The 26,754-nt window shown below is 40.6% G+C and overlaps 1 protein-coding gene across 2 annotated transcripts in view; it reads right to left on the bottom strand.

Moving 5' to 3' along the window:
• TTC17 (tetratricopeptide repeat domain 17) overlaps positions 1 to 26,754 on the bottom strand; it is a 116,732-nt gene that overhangs the window by 22,471 nt on the left and 67,507 nt on the right. Inside the window, exons 17-22 of one of the 2 annotated variants that reach the window (XM_035012595.1) lie at positions 21,268 to 21,438; positions 10,942 to 11,201; positions 10,131 to 10,284; positions 4,726 to 4,846; positions 2,148 to 2,307; positions 1,087 to 1,170 (exon numbers count right to left, since the gene is read on the bottom strand). In XM_035012595.1, the coding sequence (XP_034868486.1) occupies positions 1,087 to 1,170; positions 2,148 to 2,307; positions 4,726 to 4,846; positions 10,131 to 10,284; positions 10,942 to 11,201; positions 21,268 to 21,438 (950 nt within the window). The remainder of the gene's footprint in view (positions 1 to 1,086; positions 1,171 to 2,147; positions 2,308 to 4,725; positions 4,847 to 10,130; positions 10,285 to 10,941; positions 11,202 to 21,267; positions 21,439 to 26,754) is intronic. The other variant, XM_035012596.1, reaches the window with a different exon arrangement.

The raw sequence follows: 26,754 nt of genomic DNA, 5'->3' as shown, positions 1-26,754 counted from the left end.
AAGGGTATTTACACCCTGGACTCACATTCCAAGGTAGACAGGGGCCTTCTTGAAGAGATTTGGGGTGTGGGTTCTTTCTGGAGTGACTTATAATTTGAAGGTCTACAAAGTCTTTTAAAGGGGTTGTGCCAGCGTGGACTACAAGGGACAGAGAGGTGGGAAGCAAGATGAGTGAGTTCTTCAACTGCCAACCCAGGCCTTTCTTACAGAAAAGGAAAGACTACTCAGAGAGAAGGGTCAGGAGCGGAGAAGCAGATTAGGGAACCAAGCCCAGGAAACCAAAATGGGCCATAATCAAGGAATATTCCTTGTAATGCAAGTCATCATGGGAACTGTGACATATGGCCAGACAGGGTCCAGAATCGACAGGGAAGAGTGACTGCTACGTCCTTCCCGTTTCCTCTCTTTAAAACTGCCATGACTTCCCTATTCCTGCCATACTGTCGTGTCGTGCCGGAAGCCGAGGTGATTCTCTCAATCACTAGGTTATAGTACCGCTTTAACATTACATGCTAATAAAGTGGAAAGATACCTAACCATAAAGTAATTAATTTTAGTTTTACAAAACCCCCTCTTTACATAAATATCACACAGAAACAGATGAACAGTCTTAGAAACTCTGTTCTATGTCCTCTAGGCTCTATGAAAATGCAGTTTTGCAGATATTTTCTTTCATCATTTCAAAAGAAGATATTTAAAGTTGTGTTTCCCATCCACAATCTGAAATGCCAACTACTCTTCTCCACCAGAAGGACACCTGACTTATGTCATATACTGTGATTCCATGGTTGCCAGGACCCCCATCTCCATGTACCCACGCTGGAGTAAAGAGGACAAAACTGATGAGGTAGGTTTCATCACGGGAGGTAAGCAAGGCCGCCACAAAGAGTACTACTAACTGAGTGATGGAAAAAGCAATGGAAAAGTGATGGAAACTTTTAGTGATGGGTTATTTCATGTCCTCCCTTTAGCTACTAAGTGCTGCGTAACTCATGGAAGAGGTTAGAGCCACTTCGTGGCAAATCACCCGGGAAAGTTAGAAGGTGGACGAATGATAGTTTCCAGCTTTCCTACAGGGTGACTTACCTTTTCCAAAACTTTGGCAATTCGCGTGCCAATTTGTTCGAGTGACTGCTGTGGATATTGGTCTTTGCCAAGATTCTGCAGTACCTGGTGCAGGGAAAGATGGCAGGTGAGAGCAATGAAAGGAGCAGGATCTAGGTGACGCTGCTGACGCTGAGTTGGACACTAGAGCCCAAAAGCAATGGCTGCTCTGGGTACGTGCTGTGGTCCTGCTGGTCAAGATGTGTGGAAGCCTTTAGAGTGTCCCTTCCGTCCCCTTCCACTTAACAAAAACTACAGACATGTAAAACACATTCATCACAGCAACATTAGAAAACAGAGTAAATAAAGTTAAAACTATCTATAATCTTGTCACCTAGATGCAACCACTGCTAATATCTTTATACTGATCTCTCAGGTATTTTTCTGAAATAATATGTATACACACATATTACTTCTCTCACAGAATATGGGATCACACTGCATATTGTCACCTATATTTTCACATAATATGAAGATTTCTTCATGCCAATAAATGTATTTCTACTACATTTTTCTTGTTGTCACCTATATTTTCACATAATATGAAGATTTCTTCATGCCAATAAATGTATTTCTACTACATTTTTCTTGAGCGCTCCATTGTATACGATCTTATATCTATACAACATTTATTTAACAAATCCTCTATTCTTGGACATTTGTGGTATGTTTCTCCAATTGTTCTTCTTGGCATGCTGTTTGCTAGGTATATGCCAAGTCTGCTCACCTTCCTTGCCTTCTTAAGAACGCCAACAGGAGAACAAGCTGCCCTAAGTAATTCTTACAAGAGCCTCTGTCTGATGGCAAGCAGAATGCTACCCACCTTGAGGAGTGAATCAGAGTTAAACTTTCCTGGCCATTAAAAGAAAAGCATAAACTCAATCCCAGGGCCTGAAAGAAATTAGGCCTGGCCTAAAGTCACCAGGATGACAGCCAGCTGAAAAAAGACAAAAAAAATGGCCTGGCCACTGGGCTTTCTGCTATGAGCTGCATCATCACTGTGGCGCTAACTATAGACAGGCTGAATAAAGCTGAGCACTCACCTCTGTTAACTGACTCTCACCCGTGTAGTGAAGGCTGGCCCGGTTGGAGACCCCGTGCAAGTGGTCCAGGGTGTGCATGCTCGTGGGGAGATTGCCGTTGCAAAGAGGCTCCATCGCTGGCTGCTGTATTGGAGTGGCAAAGTCGATGTGTTCTGTGATGCTGAAAAATGCAGATTGCCACATTAGCCATGGAAAACCTGAGTGGGTAGGGAGCAAGAGTATGAATAATCAGCTGATCGTAACTTCACTATGTTACTAGGACTGTCTGGAACCACAGACTCACAGACTGAAGAGACCTCAGAAGTGATCTAGTCTGATCTCTCATTTTACAGGTGCAAGGATCCAGTGCCTGGCAATAACTGTTTGTTGAACGTATGAGCAGAGATCATACCCCAGGTCAAAGGAGCAGGGCTGGAATCTGAGTCCCGAATGCAGTGATTTCCTGGTCCACTCAAGCTGCCTCCTTTCTATGCACCATGGTGTCTGGTTTGGTCACTGCCATTGGCCACTTTTTCTCACGGGGGAAGTTTTGAACCTGGCAGGTTTTATTCTAGGATTTCTTTTTTCAGGGAAAAATTTCTTTTTCAGTGATAAATACCCACAAATGGTTCCTATCTTTTACTTTCCCTTTATGCACAGAAGCCCACCCCACAGAAAAAGTGACCTCAAGTTTAGACAGTACATTTTAAACAGATGTAGCTGGTCAATATATCTATGCATAAGATGTTAACTCCCTTTTGTAGTCCCAAAGTGGTCATTTTCCTGCTATATGCAGGCTAAATGTTATACACTACCATATATGCTGATATGGCAAACTGGCATGGTCAAATTTTATTTCTAACTATTTAAAGCGCTCATATATATTAAGCAAACATCCATTCATTATTTATTCAGAGCCTACTACATGTCACACACCAGAGCTATAATAACTAACAAGACATACCCAATCCCTGCTGTTATGGTGCTTGTGGTCTTGTGAGTGACTAAGTTATTACAGATGTTATAAAAGAGGAGAACAAGGTACAATGTCAGTACACTATGGGGGGGTATATATGAGGAAGGGGGTGTTAGTGAAGGGTTCCCTGAGAAGTAAGATTTAAGTCAAGACCAGAAGGATGAGTGTAAACAAACTAGGTGGAAAAAAGGTGGTGAGAACATCACCGCACGCAAAGGGACACCGGTGTGAAGGGCCCGACAGGAGGGAGGGTGGTGAGGATGGAAAGACACGTAGCAGCAGATCACGAAGGGCTTTGTGGACCACGGTAAAGAGCAATAAGAAGTTATTAGAGCATTTTAAGAATTATTTGACTTGTATTTGAGGAAGGAGTCTGAGTACTGTAGGGAGAAGGGGCAGAATAGAGTCAAGAGTGAATAAAGCATGCGGCCCAGCTAGGAGGCTACTGAGTGAATGGAAATGGAGATGATGGGGATCTGGTTTAAGGGGGCAGCAATGGAGACGGAGAAGAGCTGATGGCTTTGAAAAATACTCAGAGGGTGGATGGGGTAAGAATGGGTAACAGACCAGATCTGAGTATCTAAGGGAAAGGGATCACTAAGGACGACTCCCAGGTTTCTGGCCGAAGCCCTGCTAGAGCTATCTACTAAGAATAAGAAACAGGGGCGCCTGGGTGGCTCAGTCATTAAGCATCTGCCTTCGGCTCAGGTCATGATCCCAGGGTCCTGGGATCGAGCCCCACATCCAGCTCCTGGCTCAGCGGGGAGCCTGATTCTCCCTCTGCCTCTCCCCCTGCTCGTGCTCTTTCTCTCTGTATCTCTGTGCCTTGAATGAATAAATAAAATCTTAAAAAAAATTTTTTTTTTAAATAAAAAAGAAACAAAAAACACACAGAACAATGATTTTTTGGAAGGAGAGTGGACAAGAAAATTATGAGTTTGGTTTTCCTGAGCTTGAGGTGTCTCACAGGTATTGAGGCAGGGAGGCCAGGTAGGTAACCGGACAGATGGGTTGAGGAATTTGAAGAAAAATCTGACTTGGAGATTCGAATTTGAGAGCTGTCAATATATTGGTGGTGACAGACGTTCTGGGAGTACATGAGTCTGACTAAGAGGGATTCTAAGATAAGAAGGCTGAGAGGTAAATCTTGGGGAACTCCAACACTTAAAGGGTAGAAAGGAGCCAGCAAAAGAGAATGAGCTTTCAGGGAGGAAAAAGTTATCAGAGGGGCAGCCTTGCTCAGCTGGTGTCTTGGTGGGTGTTTGTAAACATGGATATGCTCTGGCTCGCTTTTTAAGTACACAATGTTAGTGATAAACCACAGGTGTTTCTATAAAGAGGGATCCAGTCTTCCACTCTAAGTAAGTCACACACTTCAGGAGAGCTTACAGAGTGCGGGAGAAGGCACTAAGAAGGCAAGGCACATTCGCTGTTTCAGTACAATGGGCTGTGCCCACCTGTGGCCTGTGGTCAGCAATGGTCATCCTCGGAACCACCAAGCCTAAAAAGGCCGAGTCTTCTAATAGCTGCTGACAAAGAAGGGCATCCCTGAAGTCAGCGGAGGCCCAACGGGTTCACTGGAACACAAAGGCCATGAAGGAGGGAGAGGTTTAAGATACTCACTCAATGTTTTTTGAAGAAACTGCAAGCCAGGTACTCACGATGGCAGTCAGCTCTACCCAGCGGAGTTTGAGGCACTCGTCTGGGCTGGGCCATCCCAGACTCTGGTAGTCACGCTTTTTTCCTAGAAGGAAAGTATGTCATCAATGGACATAACTGCAAAGGAAGAGAACCCACAGTGTCCTAGGTGCTGGTGATTACTTCACCCAGGCTGGTGTGTTTGGAGGTTCCAGTCATTCTTCTAGTCTTTAGGATTTTTATCATCTAGAGAATTAAATTCTTGTCATTCACAGCAAAGGCAGTAAGATTATCTGAGTAAAGTCTTAGACTCAAAGACAGATGATGAAGTAAAAATAAATGAGTCCATTGGATTTAAGACTGATCAACATAAGATAAGAGCTAAGATATTCTTCAACGTTAACATCTTACCAAATTTCATTTTTACCCCTCTCCATTTTGATTTTATAAAGATAACTCCAACTTAGGAAAAGCATTTATGGCTAAAGCAAGGTTTCTCATCCTGGCAGTACTGACGTCGTGGGCTGGAGGATGCTTTGTCGTGGGGGCTGTCCTGTGCATTGGAGGATGTTTAGCAACATTCCTGGCTTCTACCATAGAACCAGTAGCACCCTCCCCCAGATGTGATAACCAGAGTGTGCCCTGGGAAGACAAAATCACTCCTGGTAGAGAACCACTGTTGTAGAGAAAAGCAGCAGATGGGGAATAATGGTGATAACGAAAGGTTATCATTTATGTCCAGAGCACTTACTGTGTGTTCAGGTCCTGTGCTAAGTGCTTTACATCCACAGACTCATTTCTCAGATGGAAAAAAATCTCTCTTCTCAGAGAGATCAAGTGACTTGCCCAAGGTCACCTGGCTAGTATATGGCAGAGCCAGGATCCAGATCCAGATCTGAGTCTAACAAGTATGCTTCTAATCACCATGCTATTTAAAGCTATATTGGGCTTTTAGCGCTCTGTTAATGGACACACTTCACAGTACTACCTTTTGTGTGTAGGCCCTTCACTTAGATTGAGCCCCCGAGAAAAAAACAGAACTAAATCTTGTCTGGGAAGGGGTCTTCTGGAGGACTTACAATAGAATGAGTGGGCAGGAAGGAGAACTTTCGTTCTGTGTGACTTTTTTATAATGTAGGAATTTACCAATAACTGAAAACTGTTTGAGGTATAAGCAGGGCTTTAGATTTAAATAAAATAGAAAAGAACAGTTTGGAAGAGTTTCAAATAAACCCTGCCTATTTTTTATTTTATTATTTTACTTTTTAAGGTTTTATTTATTTATTTGACAGAGAGAGACACAGCGAGAGAGGAAACACAAGTAGGGGGAGTGGGAGAGGGAGAAGCAGGCTCCCCGCCGAGCAGGGAGCCCGATGCGGGGCTCGATCCCAGGACCCTGGGATCATGACCTGAGCCGAAGGTAGACACTTAACGACTGGGCCACCCAGGCACCCCAAATAAACCCTGTTTAAATGAATAACTGAAAGAATTAAACCGTAAGTTTAACAATAAAGCTTATTTTTCTATTATGTTTAAAGAAATTCACTTGAACAACATTTATTGAGCATCTATCATAAGGGCCTGGGAACTGTGTTGAGACACTAGGGATACAGAGGGGAATAATACAGAAGGGGCCTGCCCTTGAGTTCACAGTCTAGTGAGGAAGGTAATCATAAATCCTAGGATACAACAGGATGAGTGCCAGAGTGAAAGTATAGGACAACTGCACGGAGGTGAGAGCAACTAATTCTGCCTGAAGGTACTAAGGAAGGGAAGGCACGTAGAGTCTGAAGTTTAAGGATGAGTGATCTTTTAGCTCTGCTGAGGTGGCAGGGGGGCATTCCAAGCAGAGGGAACAGCATGTGCAAAGGCAAGGGGTAAAATAAAAGCACGGCTGGTTCAGAAAAATAACAGCATGAAGGCTAGAGACAGGCTGGGTGCTTGTACACCACACGAGGAAGTTTGGACTTCATGCTGTAGGCCATGGGGAGCCTCTGAGCCCACATCTCCCCATCTTGTTCACACAGAAATATCCTAAGAGATTCTGTTAAATGCTTTGCTGAAATCTAGTTACATTGTGTTTATGGCACTTCTCTGGTCTTCCAGTCTGGTAGCCCTCACCAAAAAAGGAAATGAAATTAGTTATGCATTATTAGTTTTACTAATTCTTAGTAAATCTACAGTGGTCCTTATTGATCTCCACTTTTCCCCATTGGCTTACAATCTATCTGTTTTATAATTTGCTTTAGAACTTTGTCAGGATTTATCATGAAGCTTATCTCTTGGTAGCGAAGAGAATCCAGATTTATTTGAAAACCAGGATACTGAACCTCTCTGGCCACCTGTCATTTCTTCCAAGCCTTAGAATTTTTCATATAGTGACAGTAAGTAGTTCCCTGATGTCATCTACAAGTACATTCAGTGCCCTCCGTGGGCCCACCCACTTGAATCCACTTAAAACCACTTAAGTGCTTTTCTAGAATCTCAAACCATACCAAGCTTTAAATTTCACTTTTACAAGAAATTTTTAGTTTTTTGTTTGTAAAAGTAATATAGACTTATTATAAATTATTTAGAAAATGGAAAAGCATATAGAAGAAAATAAAAAATCACACATATCCCTATCAGCGCCTAGAGATGACCACTTACATTTCGGTATATTCTCTTCTATACTTGTTTCTATGTACTTGCTTATTTTAGCTTCTTTCATCAAATCTAAGCAGTCATAAGCTGTAACGTGTACATTATTTTATATGGTGTAAGAAAGAAAAATACTGCCAATTATTGTGTAAAATATCATCATGTGTAAGATGTATCTCAATTGTAGAGATACGGAAATGTGAACAAGTGTAATCATAATACAGTATATTTACTATTTTACAAAAACTGAAGTATTCTACCTGCTATTTTATAAACTGCTTTTGTTCACTCACTAAATTATAAGTGTCTTGGCAGTACAGTACATAGCATGGACATTATGTAATTTATTTAGGCAATTACCAACATTTAGGCGGTTTAAAATTTTTTATTATGATAAGCGACCCCATGATCAATCTTTGCACTTCTGTCTTTGGCACCTATAAGATGATTTACCTAGGGTAAATTATTGGAAGTAAAATTGTTGGTATATTTTTAAATTTTCTGCTATATATGGTCAGACGATCCCAAAACTCACCTCATTAACTCTGTGTATTGCACATTTAAAGACAGTTTGAGAAGCAAAAATGGCATGTTGCTGTCTGTGTTTGCCTATCTTTGATTGCTAGGGAGGCTGAACATTTTGTCACATGTTCAGTGGCCAATTGTACGTGTGTATTTGACGACCGGTCTCTGTACTTGCACATATCCTACTGAAATGCTGTATTTTTCATACTGATTTGTAGGTGTTCTTATTTTTTTTTTAAAGATTTTATTTAGTCGAGAGAGAGAGAAAAAGAGCGTGCTAGTGGGAGGGGAGGGGCAGAGGGAGAGGGAGAAGCAGACTCCCTGCCGATCGGGAAGCCCAAGGTGGGGCTCGATCCCAGGACCCTGAGATCATGACCTGAGCCGAAGTCAGGCACTCAACTGACTAAGCCACCCAGGTGTCCCTGTAGGTGTTCTTTAAAAGATACTGATAATCTGTGCTTATCACATAGTCTGTAGAAATATAAATATTCTTCAAAAATACTTTGTTTCAGTCCTTTGCCTTTCTATTTTATGGTGTTTTCTGGTGCCAGAGTTTTTCTTTTTCTCTCTGCCTTAGAAAGTCCTTTTCCACCTGGAAAGTATATAAATATTCATCTAAATTTTCTACTTCTATGATTTCATTACATTTACTATTTAATGAAATTTTCATTTCCATAATGATATTTTACATTTTGAATACCCTTTTCCTTGCTACAGAAGACAGACCTAGTAGAGGAAGTGTTGCTTTCTTTCTGGAACCTGTTAACACACGATGTCACCCTTAAACAGTAAAGCTACTGCATGCTGTCAAATCCGGTCATGACAAAATGTCCTTTTTGGTGCCCTTTGTATTTTTCACAAGTAACACTTCACTCCGGGATTTAACCAAACTGACCCCATTCTTTATATTTTATTATGTGCACCCTGCTTTCAGCTTTGGTAAGTACAACAAATTAAACAAGACATGTTTTCATGAATTTACCTTGAATTTTTGAAGTCTAAGACTTTAAATATCCTTTAAAAAAGAAGATTTTTTTTTTTTTTAAAGATTTTATTTATTTGACAGAGAGAGATACAGCGAGAGAGGGAACACAAGCAGCCAGAGTGGGAGAGGGAGAAGCAGGCTCCTCGCTGAGCAGGGAGCCGGATGCAGGGCTCGATCCCAGGACCCTGGGACCATGACCTGAGCCGAAGGCAGACGCTTAACGACTGAGCCACCCAGGCGCCCCATAAAAAAGATTTTTTAAAAAGAAATTTGATCACCACTACTTCATTGCTAGAAAAAAAAGTCAACTGGGCCCTGAATCTGGAGTCCCAAGATGCACTCCAGGACAACTATGAACCCTAAAAGTACATGACATATTCTGATGTATATGCCTTTTTCCTGGGAGTCGTTCTAAAGCATTTATCCAATACTTAAAGAGATCTCTGACACATAAAATATTAAATGTTAATATTTATTGAGTCCTATGTGGCTAGTTCATTTAAAGCATTTTACATGTATAACTCCTATAGTCCTCACAACCACCCAATAAGATAGATATAATCATATTAAACTAGACTATCAAGAACCAATAGGATATTTAAGCTCAAGATGATAGGAATATAAGCCCAGGGGCGCCTGGGTGGCTCAGTCATTAAGTGTCTGCCTTCAGCTCAGGTCATGATCCCCGGGTCCTGGGATTGAGCCCTGCATCGGGCTCCCTGCTCAGCAGGAAGCCTGCTTCTCCCTCTGCTGCTCCCCCTGCTTATGTTCCCTCTCTCGCTATGTCTCTCTCTGGACTTGCAGGGGATACGAGTGCTGAAGAACGGTCCCCAGGACGGAGTGGCCAGAAGCTCTTGCTACGGAGACTGCAGAAGTGAAGATGATGAAGCCACAGAATGGGTGAGAGTTTGCCAAGTCAAGTCTCTCTCTGGACTTGCAGGGGATACTAGTGCTGAAGAAGGGTCTTTTTTTTTTGGAAAAAATAAATAAATAAAATCCTAAAAAATAAATAAATAAAAGCAACTGTCCTTATTAAAAAAAAGAATATAAGCCTGATGGGCAATGGTAAAAAAGTCAAGTAATGTCACAACAAACTTTTTATACCAATGACTGTTTCCTCGTTCACTTAGCCCCATTACCTTCTCATATGATATCCTTCAAGTCACAAACATATCCTTAGTGAGAAATAAGACTGTGAAATCTGAAAAAAGAAACTGGCATATTAAATATTCAAATTTACCTTGTGGCCCAGGAGATGCCACCTTTGGGCCAGTGATCTCCAGGTTTGCTTGGTAACGCTGTACATTTTCTACTTGATTCTGTTCTACCTTTTTCCCAGGAGTTTTCTTATGATCTCCTTTGGGTTTCTTGACACGTTTGACCTGGAATGTGATCTGGAAAATGGAGACATGTTGGGGACATATTAAACCAATTATCAAATCTGTAAAGGCGTGGATATTGGTGGCTTTAAGAGTAACCCATCCTCGGGGCGCCTGGGTGGCTGAACTGGTTAAGCTTCCGACAGGATCTCAGGGTTGTGAGATCAAGCTCTGTATCAGGCTTCACACTGAGCGAGGAACCTGCTTAAGATTCTCTCTCTCCCTCTGTCCCTCCCCACCCCACCCCCCTCTTGCACTCTCCTTCTTAAAAGAAAAAAGAGTAACCAGTCCTGTGCTAGAGCTTAGAGCTGATTCTCTCCTTCCATTTAATTTTTACAGATCTCAGCGAAAAATGTTTAGTGAAATAAACAAAATAACCTAGCCTTGAAGGGTGTCTACAGGAAAATGAAAATGAAGATGTCTGAACTGGGCAGCTGCAGGCATGCAGGCTTGGAATGCAGCTCAACAGTCTTCTGCTTCTCCTGCCTCCTGGAAGAGGTAGCAATACAGACAAAAGTAAAGGGAAATGCTTCCTGCAGAACAAGGCCCACATGAAGACTGACCGGAGGGCGGAGTAAAGTGGTGCCACACCCCCAAGAGAAACATCACACTTTGCACCCCCACCAAGACCTGGGCTACAGTTTGGTATGAACTGACTTGGCAAACTCTCACCCATTCTGTGGCTTCATCATCTTCACTTCTGCAGTCTCCGTAGCAAGAGCTTCTGGCCACTCCGTCCTGGGGACCCTTCTTCAGCACTCGTATCCCCTGCAAGTCCAGACGCCGCCCTTTCATCTCCAGGGCTCCCCCAAAGCCTTCCAGGGGCCATGCCTGTTGAAATTCGTCCACCAAAGCCAGTATCTCTTCAGACATTTTTGTTTCATCTGAATTCTCCATCTCATCAGAACCATTGCTCTCCTCAACCACTGTACCTGAAATTAGAGTGCCCACATGTCATTAAAAATTACGTAGTACTGTGCTCGCTTCAACAGCACATATCCTAAAAATTACGTAGTACTCACTCCAGTACTTGAGACTCCAACCTTGCTGTTTGAGCAGCTTTGGCTCTGCTTAGAGGAGATTTGATAGCCCACCCATAAAAATGCCACTCATCATCCTCAAAATGCACAACAAAACATTCTCTTTGCTGTGTAGCTTTGTCAAAAGCTTGGATGAGGACAACAGTAGCAGCGAGGTGGCAAGCCGGCACTGAGTATATCACTAGTGAGCAGGGGGATGGCTATTTTATAAATGTACTTTTTTTGGGAAAAAAAAAGAAAAGGCCCACTTGCTTTAGATATAAGACACAAATGGCAAAGATGAAATTTATTATGATGTTATTTATTGAATATGTGGGATTCTTGAAGCTTTCTTCAAATAGCATATGACATATCATAGCTGCATGTCCAGGCCATACAGTCTGTTTTACCTGAACGATGATTTGTTTAATGGGAAGTTATCCTAATTCTACATTCAGGCTCCTATTTTCACTAATGGGTAGTATAAGAAATAGTGATGGAGCAGTGTAATGTTTTCCTAAAATGGTTATCAAGACATTATTTGTTATGTTGCTCAAGTTTCTTATGTAAAGACTTCCATGGATGCTTCCCAGTGCAATGGCCTAGAAAAATTCTTTCTCCTGAGAAGTCAGTGTTTCCATTGTTATACATTAAAGGTTACACATTCCTACAGGTTCCCCTCTATGCCTAGATAACTAGAACATTTAGGGCAAAAATTTCTGAGTTTCTTAATAGAATGCTTTCCTTTCTTAAAAAAAAAAAAAAACTTTATTACTTAAACTTTTGCTATTTTGAATTAATGGCTGAATCTTATATTGTGTATTCCATGTAAGTCATCTGCAATCTTTTCTGGAAGTAGGGTACAAAAACAAATAAAATAGAATACCTGCTTTTGTAATATGCATCCACTGGACAACCTGAGAGCTCGGGGTTGATTGCTCAGAAAATGCCAGTCTACATTATCCTGGTTAAGCTATCCCAATAACCTTCAGTTGGTAATTCTGGCTCGTTCAGTGATTTAGAACATGGTATTACTAAGGCCAAGGTCAGGAATCTCATTTCCGTATTGACCAGACCTATAACCATAGTGAGTAACCCACTTTAGAAAAGCAGAGTATTAGTCTGAGGAGGCGTGGGGTGAGAAAGATGGCTGACCATCAAGGCTTAAAGCAACATAAAGCTTTGAGCCCTACTCATAGAGTGTCACTCTTGGCTCTGGTGGCATCTCTATCTTCCATCCCACTTTCTATTCCAGAAAGTGGGAAGGTCTGTTGTCAGGCTGGGAGTACCATTAGAAATCTGCTATTCCTTCTTGAAAAAGCTAGAAGGCTCCTCCATTTGTTAACAAGTGACTTTGAAATGTACCGTTGTCCTTTCAAGTAGGTTTCTTTTAGGTTTTTTGAATGAATCGGCTGATTTTTCTTGATTATTATCATTATCATTATTATTAATGAAGTTCTGAGACAAGCATAAGGTAAAACGGGTTTGCAAAGGCATTTTCTTTAGGATATTCGGATAAAAATGGTTGGTAATTGCCCAAATTATGTGGCAAATAGTATAAATGTAGGGTTGACAAAGAGTTCTAATTTTCAGTTTCTATCTTACTACTACTATATCCTGAATGTCCAACATTGTACCTGACACTTCAGAGGCATGGTTGTAGAATGAGTTAATGGAACTCGGGAATAATTTGGTTTGTGAGGTTCTTGAGGATCTGCTGCTCCTACCTTTGCCTCGTCCTGCTGACGATTCAAGACTTTATAAACTCTAAGGTTTACCTTGTCATGTGTTAAAGGCAGGCATCATGTCTTTAACATAGTGTCTGGCATACTATATGATTTACAAATTTCTCAGTAGCTAACTCAGGAAAACACCTGGACAGGGTTGCTATGGGGACCCCAAAAAGCAACTTAATTAGAACAACTGCCTGCCGTCTGACTTGTAGCAACAGAGTTCTAAGTATTCCTCATGTTATTTTAGCTTCCTCTCCTTCCTTCTCCTATGGCCACCATGGGCTTCCCTGCACCTAGTCTTGAGACAGGAAAGGGTTTTTGATAGATTTGGCTGCAGCCAAGAGTATGGGCTTAAAGAAAAGTGGCTTTTGGCCAAAGGTAGACTGCAGGTAACTAATTCCCCAGTGTATAGTTAGAGCTGCATATGGATGCTGTGTTTGGAAGTCTTATTTCCATTCAGTAACTACTACTATTTAGAAATCATTCTAAATAAAGTTGTTCAGTTGCAAAGAATTCTGCAAGCCAGTTCCAAAGGGTAAGGCTCCCCTACGCCCAGACCATACAGTAATATATATATATCATTACTGAAAAGTTCTTAGAGAAAGGGCCTTTCATTGATGGAAACTGGTATTCCAATCAAGACAGACTATGGAACTTGCTGCAGGCTTTTGCTGCCGGCAGCCACTAGTCCCTTCAAAGGCTGTAGGGGTTGCAGTAGTAGCAATTCCTAAAGATCAACACTACATAGGTTAGGAATGGGGAGATCATAAATGAGCTATGAGTTAGAAACAATAAGCCAATCTTTATTTATTTAGGACCTACTATGTGCCTATCTCCATGCTCTGAGCCATATAGGTGGGAACAAAAAGAATCTGACTCTGAGGAATTAAATACAGTTCAACAACATGGGGGTTAGGGGTGCTGACCCCCACACAGTTAAAATCCACGTATAGCTTTTGTTTCTCCAAAAACTTAGCTACTAATAGCCCACTGTTGACCAGAAGCCTTACCGATAATATAAACAGTCGATTAACACATATTTTATATGCTATAGGTATTGTATACTATTTTTTATAATAAAGCAAGCTAAAAAATGTTCCTAAGAACATAATAAGAGAAAATAAAGTACTATATGGTATTTATAAAAAAAAAATCTGCATGTAAGTGGATGTGTGCAGTTCAAACCTGTATTGTTCAAGGATCAACTGTATAGTCAAGTTGGAGACACAAAACTGTATACATTAATCAGAGAACAATTACATTTAAATACTTTTTTTCTAGAGGAAAAGCATAATTGAGTGTGGTCACAACATGCTTCCTAGAGGAAGGCAGACTACTGAGGCAGGATTTAGACAGGCAGGCAGAGGGCCAGGGAGGGCACTCCCGAGAGGGAGGAGCTTGATCGTAAATACTCAAACCCATATGTACACACACTGATGCAGGCATAAGGAAGGCAATACGTGAAGGCACTACTAATTTCCCACGAACTAGGACAAAGAATGTATATAGATGGTATCAGCAAACAAGATACTTAGGGAAGGTGGGTGACATTGAGGATGTCTGGGAAAGTTGGGAGGAAGATTCATGTTCAAGGGAGCCTCCTGTTTGCTAAGCAGAAGAATAACAAGACGAGAGCCATAATGTGGCATATAAAGGCCAGAGTGGTAAATCAGCTGGCATACTCGGGGGTGGAGAAGGAAGACAGAGGACAGAGACCAGTTAGAAAGTATTTCAACAATCTCTATATAAAGTTGTTTAAAGAGAAGCTGGCTTAGGGTAAGGACTAAAAAGGGGAATTTTGAAAAGGGGGGAGAAAGAGGTACATGAAGAAATTTCAGTGGAGAAAAACAGAATTTGGTGGTTAAATGGATACAATGACAAAGAATAGGGTAAGTTCAAAGATAATTTCAAGATTTCGAAGCCTAATGTGAAACAGGGACCTTTTTACGATATGGAGTTTTAGAATCTGTGAAAATGAAAACAATGTTATCTACAAAGACTATGGAATTAGGAGAGGGCAAAAGGACTTATCATGTTGGTATTTCAGACACTTATTAATTCATTTAAGCATTTGTTGTCTGTGTCCAAAAATGTGCTGAGGGCTTGTAATAGTCCAGGTTAGAATGGACAGAGGGACATATCTCCAGACACTGTCTAATTCTGGAAATACAGAATTCAGGTTTGGAAAGAGGTCTGGACTATAGCAGGATCACAGATGGTTTTAGATTATACTTGAAGCAAGAAGAAAAAGTAAAATATTAGGATTGCTGCTTGTGGGACCAATGGTATAATATAAACTAAAAACAGAGAAACTGAGATCACCTATCTCTATTATTTTATCTTCTTTAACACGTACCATTTTCACACTGGAAAAAGGAAATAAATATTATGAAGTAAGGAGACTGTGAGCACCCACAGTGAGGCTTAGATGAGTTCGGGTTTTTTTACTTGGATGAATACTATCTCAGGATACTAGGAAAGCTTAGTTGAGTTTGAGCCATGTCAGATAATCTGTCAAGAATCACAGGGACTAGGAGAAGTGTTGAGAGACGGAGAGAGGTATATGTTGTCCTCAAAAAGAAAAAAAAAAAGTAGAAGAAGAAGAAGGGGAGGAGGAAGAAGAAGAAAAAGAAGTCCAACATAATCTTGTAATGTTCCAGACACATCTGGAGATTCATCGGTAAGTCTGGCACCGCAGTTTAAGAGATTTTCAAAGCAGAGCACATTGATAGAAACATGACTTGGTGAACGTGCCCAAAATCATATTAACTGAAGGACTGAAGATACCAAAGTGACCCCATGGAAGGAATAGTAGCTGACACAGTACACACAAAAAAAATCAGGCTTGAAAAATATTTACTAGAAAGACTTTTTCTTCTTTTTTTAAACATTTTCTTTATTTCATTTTTTGACAGAGAGAGTGCAAGTGTGGGGTGAGGGGTAGAGGGAGAGGGAGAGAGTTCCAAGCAGACTCCATGCTGACTGGGGAGCCCAAGATGGGGCTCAATCTCACAACGCTGAGATTGGGGCCCTGAGATCACGACCTGAGCAGAAATCAAGAGTCAGACGCTTAACCGACTGAGCCACCCAGGCATCTGGAAATATATATATATTTTTTAATTCTAGAAAGATTACTTCGAGATTGGTGAAGGTACTAAGAGCCCTAACTGGAGTTGTTCAAGGAAATAAGGAAGCTGAAGGAAGCAAAAACATAGGGGGGTAGGGTAGGTAGGAAAAGAGTCATCTTCAAATGTGATTTTAATGAGAGACAAGACTGACTTTGTTAGCTTCAGAAGGCAGGACCGGAGATGAGAAGTCACATTTTAGCTCAATATTAGGAAAGACTTTTGAATGGTCAGAAAGTGGAATGGGCTACCAAGGGAGACTGAGCTCCCTGTGCCTGGAGCAGAAGCCGAAGCCACACAATGCCTTGTTAAGGACGCTCCTGAGAGGGAGTGGAACATCAGAAGATGAGCAAAAGAAAAGTGACTGTATTGGGTAAGAAACAGCATTAATAATCTTGGAAGAGAGGTTTGTGTTAAGAAGAGTTTTAGGAAGAATGAAATGAAAGGTGAGTTCTACATTCAAAACAAAGCAGACTGACAGCAAACAGAGGTAAAGATCACACATTCGAAGAGATGACCAGCAAAAAAAAAAGTCCTTCCTTCAAAATTTGACTCAAAACATCTCCAGAAACTCTTACAAGATTAGTACCAATAGAATGTGGTTTCTGAAGACAAGAAGGGCACCTTCTACCTCTGAGAATGATACCACAGAGAAATACATCCATCTCATAAAATAAAAAGAATATACTGTGGAATTAGACAAATTTGGTTTCACACAAAGACTCCACCACCATAGGGCCTTCGGCAATTCTGTCTTGAGCTCTAGTATTTTCTTTAAAAGGCAGCGATCTGGTTTTGAAGTCACAGTATAAAGCTATAGACTTCCTTAAGATTTCATGCATCAACAATGGCATAATATTTAAAGCCAGTAATCACATAGCACAAAAGGCTTAAATGAAATCACTCAGACTGATGTAGGTAAGGAAATTCACTTCTGAGAAAACAAACAACAGATCATCAATTTTCATTTGCACCAATGGTGTTTTAGCTGGGTCAGTATAGCAAGAGAAAACTGGGGATTTCAAGAAGATAATCCAGAAGAGCAAACAGATAATCTTTCCTGTAACAACTCTTGTGCAAATGTCAGGGTTCCCTAGGTGTTTATTGAGCAGATACTGTGTGTACGTACTTGTGAGCACTTTGGCTCCCAAGCAGCCTCTAAGTCTGGAAGCAGCAGAGTCACACCTATGTGTGCAGAAGTGAACACTGACTGAGCTCCAACTGTGTACCGAGCTCTAAAAGAAATGTTTCATTTAAATACTAATCACTTGAGGCATTTTTTTGTTTGTTTTTAAATTAATGAGGTAAAGGGAAGCTCAGAAAGATTAAGTAACTTGCCCAAGATTTAACAACTAGTTGGTGTTGCTGCAAGGACATGGTAGCAGAATCTCTGACTACAAAGCCTATGCTCTTCCTTCCGTATCTAAAGTTTACTGAGGGGGCACCTGGGTGGCTCAGCCATTAGGCATCTGCCTTCGGCTGAGGTCATGATCTCTGGGGTCCTGGGATCAAGCCCCGCATCGGACTCCCTGCTCTGCGGGAAGCCTGCTTCTCCCTCTCCCACTCCCCCTGCGTGTGTTCCCTCTCTCGCTGTGTCTCTCTCTGTCAAATAAATAAATAAAATCTTAAAAAAAAAATAAAATAAAAAAATAAAATAAAGTTTACTGAGGAGGATTTTTGCACTAGATGATGGGGTATTAAAGCAGTGGTTTTTCCAATGTTAAATCAGTGACACAATTTGTACCAATCCTTAGCAAAATGAGAAACATAAAAAGGATATGTATATAAAATTATAATAAACACACACACACATGCATGCACATCCGGATACAAATTTTGGAGTAAGGTTGCCGACTGTCCGTTTTTGAAAAAGACCTTTATTCTGAGATTGTCTTTGCACTTTTTGACATTAAAATTTTCTTTGCTTTTATAAAATAATGGTAACAGCAGATGCTAGTTTTCTTTAAAAATGACCTTACTAATTAAAAAATAAAGTTCTAATCCATCAACCCCCTATTTCTAAGGCCCACAGGCAAAGGGTACAATGCATGGGATCAGAAGACCTGAGGATGTGTTTTAGTTATGCTATCTACTGATGATCTTGGTCAAGGGACCTAACTTCTCTGAGTCTCAATTTTCTCATCTATAAGATGGGCTTGATAATAATATCTGTTTCACACAATTAACACATTAATTCATAAGTTTGTAAATTATATATAAGTGCTGCTGAAGTGAGCATATGTTTGTAAATTGTAAAGTACCATAGAAAGGTAGTGATTATCATAAGTTTATGGTTACTGGAAAGGGCTTAACTGTATTTCTTTAAATTTTCCTCCAAAAACAGAATTATCAAAAACTCTTTAATGTCTATCCTTGGCTTTTATTATAACACACTATTTGCATTTTAAAAAATGGAGTTTTTCTCACTCTGATAACCACACTACAGGAAGCCTGCTGGTATAAACATACTAACATACCACGAGTATAGTCCCTGTGCACCTGTTTGTATCTAGGGAAAAGAAGAAGGTGCTCCCAGAATTCAAACATATGGCGAAGAAAAGTTAGTACCTAAGAGTGTAACTAGTAAGAGTCATCATTATACTATGGATTGAATTAGCAATCTGTAAGAGAATCCACCCTAAGACACAGTCTGCATGATGCTGAAGGGACTTGGAAAAGACCCCGTCTCAGCCAGGGTAACCATACTGCCTTTTCCAGTACAGGGATGGGATGGAACGCCATGGGGAACACAGGACTAAAGAAACTTAACTCAGGGACTAGGTTATAATCTATCTCAAACAATGATGTACTATTTGGAAAATGAGACAAGCAGCAAGATTCTGGTTGGGTTTTATTCTGAACTGTCTGAAGAAAAAAGAGTCTAATTTGGTGGTCATGAGTATTCTGGTCATTAGGGAGCTGTATTATATTGGAATAGGAACAGTTTGTGTAAATTGAATAAAATACCCCTTAACATTGCTCAGTTTCATCTGTGGTGATTCTGAGTTTATCAAGCAACCTCATGATGTCCGTTTGGTTGTGTGGGTACCTGATGCCAGATGGAGACAAGAGGCTGCCAGGCACCAGAGCGGAGTAGCTCCCTCGTAAATGAACAAACTGCCTATCCAGTTTAAGAATCCATCTCTTTTGAAATGGTAAGTGGAAATTAGTTTCCTTAAAGCCCAATGATTTCTGACAGAACTGATGAAACTAATTTTCTAAACCTGCAAAGGTGAAGGTCACAACTTCCCCTCTGAGGTCTAGCTTGCTTCTCTTAGACATCATTTTTTAAATACAAAACCACTTAGAAGGAAACACAGAGTTTGTAATTCCTAAGTATGCTAATCCAACCTACACAGGAAGGCAAATGCCACATTTCATTACTTTAACAAATATTTACTGTACACAGAAATATACTTATATAGGACATGATACATAAGAAGTTCACAGTCTGATGGGAAATAAGACACACAAGCATTCACATCGTATGAAATGTGCCTTGACAAAAAGTGGGAACAGGACAGCGTACAGAGCAACTAAATGCCTGGAGACCTTTGTGAATGCTTCACAGAGAAGGTGATATTTAAGCTGGATCTTGGAGATGCGTAAGGGTCGCTGACAACAAGCAAAGAGTACATAGGGGCTATTCCCAGCCTGTGCAGACACGGAGACTCCAAGAGCATGGCATGTGAGGGAAATGGTGGAAGGCTTATACATCCTGCTACGTAGAGCAGCGGTAGATGGTACCACTTGGAGACAAAACTAGGGCCAAACTGCCACATCTCCTATACTAGCATACCCGGAGTCTCCCTATAGGTAACACAGAGCCACTGAAAACTTTAAACATAGGCAACTTCTGATCAGATCTGATTTTAGAAACAAGTCTTCGGACACAAAATATATTGGTAACAGGGGTTGCTTCCGCTTTTAAAATTTTGTACCAATTAATGTATTATCTCTCTCCTACACAAACACATATACACTCTCTCTCTCTCTCCATACACAAACAGAAGTAAAGGACTAGATATTGGAAATTCAATTACGAAGCTACTGTGATTGCCCAAGCAGAAATGAAGAAAGTCTGAATTCAGGCAGTGGCAGAAGGAATAGATGAAGAGATAAACAGATGCAACAGGTCTTGGATACAGTGGTGACTGGGTGAGTTGTGATGCCATTAAGAGACAGCAGGGATATAGGAATTAGAAGCAGTTCAAGAAATAGGATGAAAGTGAGGACAAGTTCAATTTTGGATATGTGCAATTTGAAGTGCCTATGGCACACTGAGATAGAGACCACTAAAAAAGTGGAAATAAGATCTAGAGTTGTAGAGTATGTCCTAACTGAAAATAGAGATTTGGAGTCACTGTTATATTCAAAAGTATCTGAGACACCAAGAAATAACACACAGAGGGTTAAGAAGAGGGATAAGAAAAAAAGACCAATGTTAAGATCCTGGGTAATCCAACAAATAAGGGGCAAAGTAAAGAATAAGTGAAAGAAATCGAAAAAGATGTCCTGAGGACAGGAAGAGAGCCAAGAACAAGTGATACCCCAGAAGCCAAGAGGAGAAGGAATAGAGTTTCAAGAAGTGGGGAGTTGTGCATAGATCCAAATGCAGCAAAGTGGTTAAGAAGGATGAGTACTACAAAGTCATTCACATTGGCAATTATACATTGACCGATAATGTCAAGAACTGTTCAGTACAGCATAGCTCAAACTGTGGTTGTAGAATGGAATTTTAGGAGAGGGCCTGGTAGGTATTTCTATTATTCCAAATCTTTAAATATTATTGGGTTAGCGTAAATAGAAGTTATCTTGCTTGTTTTTCAATGACTTGCTCAGTAGACTCTTGATATTAAGAAGAAAGACTGGTATATAAATGAATCAAATTTGTCCTAGCAAAATAAGACATGGAGGCGAAAGAAAAAAGAAAGAAGTGTGAAGAGCTTTGTCACATGCTAGCCAGTCTTCCATCTCACACCTGCGGGTCACCCTTGTGATTCTACAAATATAATGAGTGTCTATTAAAAGAAGAAAACTATTTAAGTAGAGAAAAGCCTAAACTCAAAGCTTGAGAGTTGATTTTACCCCAGAAGCACAGCTCAGGTCAAATCAACTTACTTTCAAGTCTAAGGGCATCTGAATCCCTCCCTGAATTCTCAACAGAGAGTACAGGCTCCTCCTCTGTTCCTGTCTCAGAGGGCTCTTCTTCAGCAGCATCCAGTGACTGTGAGTTGTCAAAATATTTCTGTTTGTCATGGCTGTTGTCCAGGGTTTTTTCATGACAATTACCTCAATGACAAGAGACACAGAGACAGCATATTAGAAACATCTCTCTTAGGTAGTCCCATGGCTCAAGGTCTTCAAGTAGCAGGAAGAGCAAAAAGATGACAGTGTCAGTTTTTCTCCAGCAGGACACACCAAAATCAGTGAGCTGGAGCACCTCGAGCCAGATCTTTACTGTGACTCAAGATTTTACACTGAAGTTTGAGTTTCACCTGCTAGGCCAGCAAAAGAACCAAGTGTTTCGGGGAAAAATTATGACAAGGATCAAGTCCCAAGATCTCATTTCATTTATAATGAATGACTGTGAAATATTTTTTGAAAGTCAGAAACATCACAAAAAAGTGGTTTTCCTTCTATTTGCCTTTCAAAGGTGAGAAATGACCAATTAGTACCCGAATAAGTCTGGAGATAGATGAACTACAGCAGAGAAATATAATATCCATTCTTGCATCACAGCTTAAAATGAAAGATATAGCAAAAGGCAAAGGATTATAAATTAAAAACCAAGGACTTAAAGAGGGATGGTGGTGGCAGAGAATCCCATGTTTAAGACTGCAATATCACAAACATGTGGATTTTTTTCTTTTGGAAAACAAATTCTGCTCATTAGAAGATTTACTTTAGTGTAAAAGGTCACATCTGGAATGTAATCACTGTGCTCTCTGTTACTTTCTGGTATATATAGGGAGCCTGACCTCTTGCTACAGTTTTGCCAGTGAGCTGAAGAGCTCTGACCCTATTAGGGATTGTGTGTTTATATGGATAAAGAGCCACTACCCTGCTCTACCTGATGACCATTCTCTGGGTAGGGGAATGTGTTACTAGGCTGGTGTGTCTGATGTGGCAGTGATCCGGCCACCTGAGTCGGACTCCTCTTCCTCTCTTATGTTTGATGTGCATCGTCACTGAAGATGCATGCTCAGTGGAAGCCTACCTTTCCTCTCACGGAACAATTCTTCGGGTAAGAGTGTCTGAGTAACTTCCCTCCTTTACCAGAACATTCAAACATGCTCTGCAAGTTTATTTTTAATAGAAAACTGCCTCAAAGAGATGTATGTACCCAATTAAGCTCTTTCTGCAGCAATGGAAGTACAAGAAGTCTCTTTCTGGATTTGAAGATTCCCTTTTAGATTTCATAATTGAGGAAAGCACTTTTCATGCCATTTCTGTTATTGGGCTAGGAAAACCTAATGGACTCAAAACCTTTCCCAACTCATGGAATTTGGAGTAAGGGGACTGCATGCTTAAGGAGTCATTTTTATTTTCCAGTTCTACACTCTCACACATCTGAGGCTACCATATTTAATAAGGTTATATCAGAAACCGAATTTTTTTTTGTTTCAGAGGAGCTTTAGCTCTCAAGCAGCTCATAAGCAACTTGGGAAGACAGTAAATACAAGACAACAAACAATAATGAGGTAGCATACTGCGCAAACTAGGTGCTTCAGAGAATAAGCTTTGAGCAGGTAAAACTTGAATTTTGAGGAATAGGTAGGACTTAAAAACGGGGAACTACAAGGAAGGGAGCCAGTATCTGCTGAGTGCTTTGTATTTTTTCTTCTATTTACCCCTCAAAAATGCCTTGTGAAATAAATGATTTTCCTTTTACAGATAAGGAAACGGAGTCTCAGTGAAATTAAGTAACTTGCCTAAGGTCAAACAATAAGTAAGTGGTAGATCTGAGACCTGTCAGTTCTACCCTACTAGAAAGCTTCTTGGCTTTCTACCAGTCAAATGCCACCTTTTTAGCAGAAAAGAGAAGGTGGCACTGTACGCAGGAAGGGATGATGTGTTGAGCAAAGCAACGCGCACAGGAGTTCTCATTTGTGTTTGGGAGACGATGAGAAACACAGTTTGAGAGATGGAAGGTGCGTGTTGCGGTTGGGTGTGTGTGTGCGCCCACTGAAGGCTGACAGGAAAGATGCCATGATCAACGACAGTCGCTGTCTTTCTCCAAATTCTTCCGTGAGAGAAGAGAGGTAGAAGATTGGTTTCCATTTCTGTCTTTACCATCTAGTATGTGCAGGTAAGTATGGGGAAGCTAAGCATAAGAGCATTAAAATAAAGCAGTGACAACAAACAAGTGCACATACCCAACTGACTCAAATTTACTACGAAGAACATCACACTTCCTAGCGACAACTCTTAACTGGGATATAAATAAGCATGACTATTAAAAACACAGGGAAAATAATGATGACAATGATGTTGATGACTTTCAAACATACGTTATTCCCAGTGACTATTCTCTGCTTTCAGCTTTGGTGTTTGCCTCTAAAGCATTTTGCACCTTGACACAGGTTGAGTGAAACAATGTTACAAAAGCAAAGGACAAACCTTTAACACCGGGACCCAGTAAAATTCTGTGTTTTCTGCAGTTGATGACTTCCTCCTCCAACCTCTGCCTCTCTGATTTTTCTCTCCCACTCTCTTCCCATTATAAAAATTTAATTGGTTTCATCTTTTTAAATGTCTGCAATATTTAAAAATGCCTCATAGGTAATTTATAAGATATGATGTGCATAAGATCCTGAAGCTAAAATTAGTCCTCCTGCATGACCTCAAACCCAGACGCCCTCTTGAAGCAAGCCTTGTGCATTCTAAGAATGTCTTGTCCTCCAACTCAGGAAACTGGGGCCAACATCTCAGAGACAGAAGGCAGAAGAGGGGATTAGGGAGAACTGGGAATAAAAAGGAATAAGAGGGGCGCCTGGGTGGCTCAGTTGGTTGGGCGACTGCCTTCGGCTCAGGTCATGATCCCAGGGTCCTGGGATCGAGTCCCGCATCGGGCTCCCTGCTTGGCGGGGAGCCTGCTTCTCCCTCTGACCCTCCCCCCTCTCATGTTCTCTCTCTCTCTTGCTCTCTCATTCTCACTCTCTCAAATAAATAAATAAATCTTTAAAAAAAAAAGTATAAAAAAGGAATAAGAAATGGGGTGGCTGGGTGACAGACACTGGGGAGGGTATGTGCTATGGTGAGCGCTGTGAATTGTGCAAGACTGTTGAATCTCAGATCCGTACCTCTGAAACAAATAATGCAATATATGTTAAGAAAAAAAAAAAGAAGATAGCAGGAGGGGAAGAATGAAGGGGGGGAAATCAGAGGGGGGGACGAACCATGAGAGACGATGAATTCTGAAAAACAAACTGAGGGTTCTAGAGGGGAGGGGGGTGGGAGGATGGGTTAGCCTGGTGATGGGTATTAAAGAGGGCACGTTCTGCATGGAGCACTGGGTGTTATGCACAAACAATGAATCATGGAACACTACATCAAAAACTAATGATGTGATGTATGGTGATTAACATAACAATAAAAAATAAAAAAAACCTATGGGCCTATTATAGGTCAATTACACCTGAATAAAACTCAAAATGGGAAAAATTAAAAAAAAAAGAATAAGAAGTTTATGTTATAGTATTTGTTGCAAGTAGGAAGAATCAAAATGATCAAGTAGAAGCTACATGCTTTAAGGAGTCACTTTCATTTTCATTAACAAGTTAGAACGGTTAATATAATAGGCTTACAGTTAAAGACAGACTGGTTCAGTGTTCTCTTGTGATTTACATAATTATCTAGGCCAATAATAAAAAGTCACATTGCTTATGTTTTAAATTGCTCCTTTCAGTTGTCTGAAGGAGAACTGAGGCACTTCAGAAAGAAGGAAAGTTTCTGTTCTTTGGGCTACAGTATAGATCTACTCTAGCTCAAAGGGGAACTGAAAAAAGTTGCCTACATGGAAAAAAACTGTCACTTGTCTTCCCGGCAGAGGTGGAGATGATGTCCACTTTAAAGAAATACAAGAAAACGTTGGAGAAAGAAAAATGGAAAGATACATAAGAAGTAACAAGTCATCTTCCATGCGTACGACTATTATTTTTTGCTGATGCAGAAATGAGGAGATTCTGTGTCTGAGACTAACCTTGAGAGGTACGACTTCTTTTTTTTTTTTAAGGAACTACATGATTTAAATGAAATGCTATAGATGACAAGGTCCCAAGTGAAAATGGAAACACTTTTCTGTGCTTAATGCTCTATACTTGCTTGCAAAGCATTTAGCATCTAATTCAAATCCTGACAGTTTGGTTTTTCTTGGAAGTAGGTGACTACAAAGCAAAACCAACTAAGCATAAAACTCCAGGTAGGGTATTTCTGATTCTGGAATTGTTATGAGATCTTAGACATATCAACATTCTTTTCTGTGGCTAGAGTATAGCCTGTATAAACTGAATTATTAATATTAACCTATCCTACAAGGGTGTTCTGAAAAACAACTACATATTTATCTTGTCAAAGCATTAAATCTCCTAAGGCAAAGGCACAATTTATCCTGTGGCTAAACAGGTTTTCAGAGTAAACTAAATTCTCAGGAACTCCTGTCATTACTAAGGGCTAAGGAAATCTCCTATTTTCTCATGATTCTGTTTACAGAGGTCCCAGAAGAATACTTATTTTCTAGAATTGGGTAACCACTTACTCTTTAAAAAGAATGCTTACCTTCTGAATCTTATAAATTGGCAAGACATTCTTGGTTGGGTACTTTAGGATCCTTTAGGATTAGTTATAACAAAGAAATGCCACAAATAAATTGAGAGGCATCAGAACTTTGAAAGAGCCAAGTAACTAACTAGTGCTAGTCAAGCAGAACCAATGAAGGCTCATGTAGTTCTGTTACGCTTAGAGCATAGTGGCTAAGAGCTCAGATGAGCCGGACTAAACAAGTTCCAATCCTATTTCTACTACTTTCTAGCTGTATACAGCAGGGCAAGTTTACTCTTTTTGTGTATCAGTTTCTTCATCTGCAAATTGAGCTTCATGATAGTGTCCACTTCACGGAGTTGCTAAGATTCAGTGTAAGAAGTGAGACCATGGCCTAGCACACGGTGAGCTATTAACTGCTGTCTCTCCGAAAAGCTGCAAAGGAATAAATTATCCCAACGTCATCTCTTTCACCAAGGCCTTCAAGCTACAGCCTAACTCGGTCTCTGCTATAAGCAACTGGCTCTGGAGTCACCAAGGGATCTGCGTAATTTCAACTGCCAACGTACGTGCGTGCGTGCATGTGTGTAAGAGATGATGAAGGCAGTACAGAGCTCACTTCTACTGGGCTTTTAAAATAAAATGGCAATTAATTGAATCCTTAGCACACTTAGAAATTTGCCTCAGTCTGCTCTGTGCTTTCTGAATTCGAGGCCTTACAATATGAAAACAAACCACAGATCCTCTGTTCAGTTAAATTTACCTCTCTGCACCCCACAATGCGTGTTATGTTGTGACGTATTAAAGAAGGCTTGTTCCAGTCTTCGCCCGAATTTTTCTTGCTCG

The sequence above is a fragment of the Mirounga leonina genome, unplaced genomic scaffold, assembly GCF_011800145.1.
Source record: "Mirounga leonina isolate KUSES-001 unplaced genomic scaffold, KU_Mleo_1.0 Mir_166, whole genome shotgun sequence".
NCBI classification, from domain to species: Eukaryota; Metazoa; Chordata; class Mammalia; order Carnivora; family Phocidae; genus Mirounga; species Mirounga leonina.
The sequence above is the reverse complement of the archived record's forward strand: the minus strand, read 5'-3'. Positions and strand labels throughout refer to the sequence as shown.